General features: G+C 53.7%; 1 protein-coding gene across 1 annotated transcript; it reads left to right on the forward strand.

Annotated features, from left to right (window-relative positions):
• Positions 1 to 200: 200 nt before the first annotated feature.
• LOC34624575 lies at positions 201 to 5,899 on the forward strand (the record flags this gene model as incomplete). Its single annotated transcript, XM_026337280.1, has 7 exons — positions 201 to 952; positions 1,451 to 1,526; positions 2,217 to 2,744; positions 4,046 to 4,308; positions 4,716 to 4,889; positions 5,165 to 5,382; positions 5,727 to 5,899. Coding segments are annotated over exons 1-7 (2,184 nt in total), but the record flags the coding sequence as incomplete, so codon positions are not given.
• Between the last annotated feature and the right edge of the window lie 416 nt (positions 5,900 to 6,315).

The raw sequence follows: 6,315 nt of genomic DNA on the forward strand, positions 1-6,315 counted from the left end.
GCACGAGCTGTTCTTCTCCTCCTGCCACAGGGCCCCCTGGGGCGTACATACACCCCAAGGGCCCCTCGGGTGAACGCGCATCAAGAGGGCACTATAGAGTATTTTAGTGCATCTAAAAGGGCCCTGTCGGGCGGTACTTAATGGACAGAGGCTGGAAGCCGCATCAGGTCATTAGGGGGGCATCCCCTTCCACATGCAGCATGGGGCCTCCCGCAGCAGCGACGGGGGTGATCCTCTCCAGCCGAGAAGGCGTTGTGGCAGCGGCATGCTGCATAGGCAACCAGCTGGCGGATGTCTTGCCGCCTTTCGTTATGGGCGGGGCCCCCGACGATGGGGCGAAGGGGGAACGAGCCTCGCGCTCCTTCACGCGCAGCTTCCTGCGGCTGCAGCAGAAGTTTCACGGTCGAGCGGAGCAGCTCCAGGTGCAGCAGCAGCAGCAGCAGCAGCAGGAATCGACAGCGTGCAACGGCTCTGCGAGACCCCTGCATTGGCCGGAAGGGGACGCGGCACAAACTCCATCAAACGGGGAGTGCACGACAGTGGAAGGCGCTGACGACTTGAACATCGACGGCGTCATCTCTGCTTTGCTGGATCGCAGCCACGCAGGTTCCTCTCCCCCACCTGCAGCAACGGGAGCGGCACGTGCAGCAGCAGCAGCGCCAGAAGCAGCAGACAGGGCCGGCGAGTCGAAGCATTTCGCAGGAGTAGAGCCTCTTAGCAGCGAGCAGATACATCAACAACTGCGACTGCAGCTCTTGGCCACACGTTACTTGCAACAGGGGCGTCCCCCACCTCCCGCTCTAATGCATGCAATAGCGGCTGCCCTTCCCGACTCCGTGAGGGAGGAGATGATCACACGGCCTGCGTTGATGCTGCAGCTCGCGCAGCAACTCAAGATCCACTCGCGCGAGCACGTTCTGCAACAGCTAGACGAACGCAAGAGACTCCTAGAGTAAGGACGCAGGCCTGGCGTCATCTTATAGGATCATCCCTCCTGTCTGAGAGCACCGAATGGCTCTTCCTGCATGCATTTCCATCCTGTTTGCCTCGTCTTGCTCGTGCCTTGCTCGCCATTTCGCCAAGTTCCCCGCCTTCCCTCCAAGTCTCACCGTCGCTGTCTGTGGCTGCAGATCGATATCGACAGCTCTTCCATACGCTTCCCCTTCTTCCTCACCGTACTCGCTGGAGTGCCTCTGAGTGCTTGCTTGGTGCAAGAGGTCCTCCCTCCTTTGTAACTTCTCCCTTCTACCGTGACTGCGTGTGTTTGACGTGGGGAAGGCGCTGCTCCTCGAGCGAGCCGAACGAGCTCAAAGGGACTGTCTCCGCCTTCCTGCTGCATAAAGCAGGGAGGACAGCTGCCATGTGCCTGCTCACGACCTCATGCGCGTTTGCGCATGCTTCTATATGCGCTTCTGTGCATGCGCACGTCTTTGCCTCGTCCTGCGTTCAGCTGTGTGCTAAGTGAAGACCCCAAGATAAGAGAGCGCTTCAGCCAGATCTGCTATCTCCCGGATGATGTCAGACGGGTGGGTATGGTTGGCGATTGTCATGGCAACTTCCTATGAGGCCTCGCTCGCACATGGCGTCTTTGACAGTCGATATCTCTCTACGCCTCTCTGTGAAGCTGCATCTAACACCCCCTCAAGATCTTTGGCAGTGCCTCTCTCCATGACATGCCTGTCCTCATAGTTTGTCTCTCTCTCTCCATGACATGCCTCCATGCCTCTCTCCATGACTGCCTCTCTTCATAACATACCTCTCTTCATGACATACCTCTCTTCATAACATACCTCTCTCCATGACATACCTCTCTCTCTCTCCACGACATACCTCTCTCTCTCTCTCTCTCCATGACATGCCTCTCTCTCTCCATGGAACGATGAGCGGAGGGCTCCTTGCGCGGCTCTTGAGCCCCTTGCCTGCAGTCCTCGTCTCGAGTTGCATCTTTGAATATATATTTATGTATATACACACACACGTATATATATGTATATATTATCTGCCTCTCTCCGCCTGTTGATTCAATCGAAAGGCGTCTCCTTTTCGCTTGATCGGCTTACTCGTGCCTCCTCTGGCTAGCTTCTGAACGGCCCGCTCTGCTGTCTCTTTCCTTTCCCCAGACCCCCCTCCCCCCTCCCCCCCCGTCCTTCCCTCCCCTCATGCTCCGCTTTCTGCCGGCTGCTTGTTCTGTGCTGCCGTCGATGCATGCGCTGCAGCAAGCCCTGCTCGAACGGCGTCTCTGCAGCCTTTCCGCCTTTCAGCAGAGACTGAGGGGCAGCGTGCTGAAGGAGGCGCAGCAGCAGTCTATTCCGCTGGCTGAACTCTTGCTTGAGCCACAAGTGCCTCGCAGCCTTCAGGAGCAAGCCCTCTGCTGCGGCTGCTGTTGCATTTGCTGCTGCAAAAGTCGACACCCAGCTGCTGCAGCAGCAGCTGCTGCTGCAGACGATGGGGCAGCAAAGGCAGCTGCAGCGACTCCAACTGCAGCCACGAGCTCGGGGACACCCCCGAGGCCCCCGGGGCCCCTGGGGCCCCCGGGGCCCCCCCCCTGTTGTGGCTGCTGCTGCGAGAAGACGTGTGCCTCCTTCACAGGATCTCCCAGTACCGCAACTGCTGCTGCTGCTGCTGGTACACCCGCCACGCCGCAGCAGCAGGGTGCTGCAGCTCGTGCTGCTCTGTTTGCTGCCTTGGATCCTTTGGGGTTGGCAGACACCGAGGCTCCTGAGCTCCTGCAGAAAGCGCAGCGTGTGCGTCTTCTTCTCGCTTCCCCTTCCTTCCTTTCTCTCCCTTCCGCTCAACACCTCCCGCCCTTCTTGATCTTCTACACGCTCACTCCCTTCCTCATAAAAAACGCCTTCACACAGAGTCAACACGCAGGGGCCTCTCTCCCCTGCGTCTCCCATGAGCAAACGCTTCCGTGGAGAGTCCCCCCACACTGACGCTCCCTTGCTGCATATTCGTAGAGCCACTGCCCATACACATTCCCCCTGCACTTTTGCTGACCTGCTGCTCACTGTCTTGCACTTTTACTCGCCTGCATTCTCACCCACCTGCGTTTCTACTCCTGCATTGTTACTCTCCTGCATTTCACTGTCTTGCACTTGTACTGTCTTGCATTTAGCTATCTTGCATTTTTACTCTACTGATTTTTACTGTCCTGCATTTCACTGTCTTGCACTTGTGCTGTCCTGCATTTTACTGTCTTACACTTGACTGTCCTGCATTTTTACTGTCTTGCATTTTTACTGTCTTGCATTTCACTGTATTGCACTTGACTGTCTTGCATTAAGCTATCTTGCATTTTTACTCTACTGATTTTAACTCTCCTGCATTTTACTGTCCTGCATTTTTACTGTCCTGCATTTCACTCTCTTGCATTTTTACTCTACTGGTTTTTACTCTCCTGCATTTTACTGTCTTGCATTTTTACTGTCCTGCATTTCACTGTCTTGCACTTGTACTGTCCTGCATTTAGCTATCTTGCATTTTTACTCTACTGATTTTTACTCTCCTGCATTTTACTCTCCTGCTTTTTACTGTCTTGCATTTTTACTGTCTTGCTTTTTTACTGTCCTGCATTTTTACTGTCTTGCATTTTTACTGTCCTGCATTTTTACTGTCCTGCACTTGACTGTCCTGCATTTTTACTGTCCTGCATTTCATTGTCTTGCACTTGACTGTCTTGCATTTCTCTGTCTTGCACTTGTACTGTCCTGCATTTAGCTATCTTGCATTTTTACTCTACTGATTTTTACTCTCCTGCATTTTACTGTCTTGCATTTCACTGTCTTGCATTTTTACTGTCTTGCATTTTCACTGTCCTGCATTTCACTGTCTTGCACTTGACTGTCTTGCATTTCTCTGTCGTGCACTTGTACTGTCTTGCATTTAGCTATCTTGCATTTTTACTCTACTGATTTTTACTCTCCTGCATTTTACTGTCTTGCATTTCACTGTCTTGCACTTGACTGTCCTGCATTTTTACTGTCTTGCTTTTCAGCCTCCTGCATTTTTACTGTCTTGCATTATACTTTGTGCGTCTCTGTAGGCCCGTGTAGTCGTTGCAGCGGCAGTCCGTTCAGTCTTCTCAGCACACAATTTGCTCGCATGCCTCAGCACTCCAGCCGACAGGAGGGAGCAACTCCGGCGTGTTTGCTGGGAGCGGCTGATGCAGCAGCAGTCCGGGTGTCTCCACAGACAGTGGCGAAGGCAGCGGGAAGGAGCTGCTCTTCTCGCCGCGGAAGCTGCCACTCAAGTCGCACAAATCGAACAAGTTAAGCTTGCGATCCGGGAAAGGGAGCAAAAAGAAAGGTCTGTCTGCAGGGTGTATCCCCCTTCTGCCCCTTGAAGCAGCTACCGCTTTTTCGTCTCTTGTCGCTCATGCTGTCGGGCCAGTTAGAGGGTGGGGCACCTTGTTGTATATCTACGGATTTGCAGAGAGCAAATCTGGGAAAGAGAGAGGGGCAGAGACTGACAGACAGTCACACTGACAGACTGAAAGGCAGACTGACAGACAGACAGACTGAAAGACAGACAGACACACTGACAAACAGACGGACACACAGACAGACACACTGACAAACAGACAGACACACTGACAGACAAACAGACAGACAGACTGCGAGAGAGTGGTATTGGTCCCATCAGTAGGTGCAAGAGGGACACGAAATTCTCTCCGTGCTTTGTATGTCTGTGTGTGCCCTTTGCACTCGCACCAGAATGCGCCTTTTGAAGGAGAACGACCTCGAGGCTTACACGCTGTTAGTGAAGCAGACAAAGAACGAACGGCTTCAAGAGCTACTGACCGCCACCGAGGAGTTCCTCGAGTCCCTTGGCCGTAAAGTTCAGCTCCAAAAGCTGGAGACTGACAAGCTCGTCGCTCATTCTGGCTTGTACGAGTTTTCGCCCCTGATTTGTGTAGCTGTCACCTCTCTCTCTATTTTCCTCTCTTTCTCTTTTCTCTCTCTTTGCTCTCTCTCTCTCTCTCCTCTCTCTTTGCTTTCTCTTTTCTCTCATTTCTCTCTCTTTCTTTCTCGCCTGCCTGTGCTGTATATAGTTTCTTTAGCTGCTCGATGTCTGCGCGACCTACCGCTGCTGCTGCACAGCATGCTGCGGCTAGGAGCTTTTATTGAGGGGGAGAGGGCTGTCGGTGCGCTGCGCTGCGCAGATCGGGAGACGCAGGAGACACTTCAGCTTCTCTAGAGGGCCCCTCGGGAGCTACCAGGAGCTGCGGCTCGCGGGATCGCTATTACACTCTCTCGCATGCAGTGAGGGAGGAAGTGCGTCAGCCGCAAACGCTCGTGGGGGGCACCTTGATGCCTTACCAAATGGCAGGCCTGCAGTGGATGGTTTCTCTGTACAACAACAATCTCCATGGCATCCTTGGTGCGGAAGAAGAAAAACAAAAAGCCCTTTTCTTTTTTTTTTGCCCCGGTTGTTTCCCCTCGGTGCTTGCATGCAATCCTCCTGGCTTGGGGCCCTCCCCTTCCCCCCCTTTTTAGCTGTGTGTGCCTTAGCGGGCTATAACTCGCACGTTTGCGTCTGCTCTGGCGCATGCGCGAACCAAGGGGACGGCCTTCACGAGAGGAGGCTCTTGGTGATGCTCGAGTTAGGGGCCTCTAGTCAGCCCTTTCCGCCCATATTCCCTGTCTCGCCGAGATTTTTCATTCGGCTGCTCCCCCTGCTGCGTCTGCTCTGCTTCGCTCTGCCTGCGGTGTGCGCTTTCCCAGCCGATGAGATGGGTTTAGGAAAGACCATCCAGACCATCGCACTGCTCGCGTATCTCAAGGAATGCAAACACAACTCAGGGCCCCACCTCATCATCGTGCCGCTCTCCACACTCTCCAATTGGGCAGATGAGTTTGCCCGCTGGGCTCCTTCTCTCAAAGTCATGCTTTTTAAGGTCAGTCTCTGTCTGTCTGTCTGTCTGTCTGTCTGTCTGTCTGTCTGTCTGTCTGTCTGTGTGTCTGTCTCTCTCTCTCTGTCTGTCTGTCTCTGTCTGTCTGTCTGTCTGTCTGTCTGTCTGTCTCTCTGTCCGTCTCTCTGTCTGTCTCTCTGTCTGTCTGTCTGTCTCTCTCTGTCTGTCTGTCTGTCTGTCTCTGTCTGTCTGTCTGTCTGTCTGTCTGTCTGTCTGTCTGTCTGTCTGTCTGTCTGTCTGTCTGTCTGTCTGTCTGTCTGTCTGTCTGTCTGTCTGTCTGCACATCTCCCTGTCTCCGTCTCTGTCTGACTTTCCGTACTTATCTATCCCTCTTGATAGTTAACTCTCATTGATTGCTTGTCTCACCGCCATACTCCACATCCCTGCCAATAGCGTCATCT

The sequence above is a fragment of the Cyclospora cayetanensis genome, unplaced genomic scaffold (genome assembly GCF_002999335.1).
Source record: "Cyclospora cayetanensis isolate NF1_C8 unplaced genomic scaffold, CcayRef3 CcayRef3_contig_173, whole genome shotgun sequence".
NCBI classification, from domain to species: Eukaryota; Apicomplexa; class Conoidasida; order Eucoccidiorida; family Eimeriidae; genus Cyclospora; species Cyclospora cayetanensis.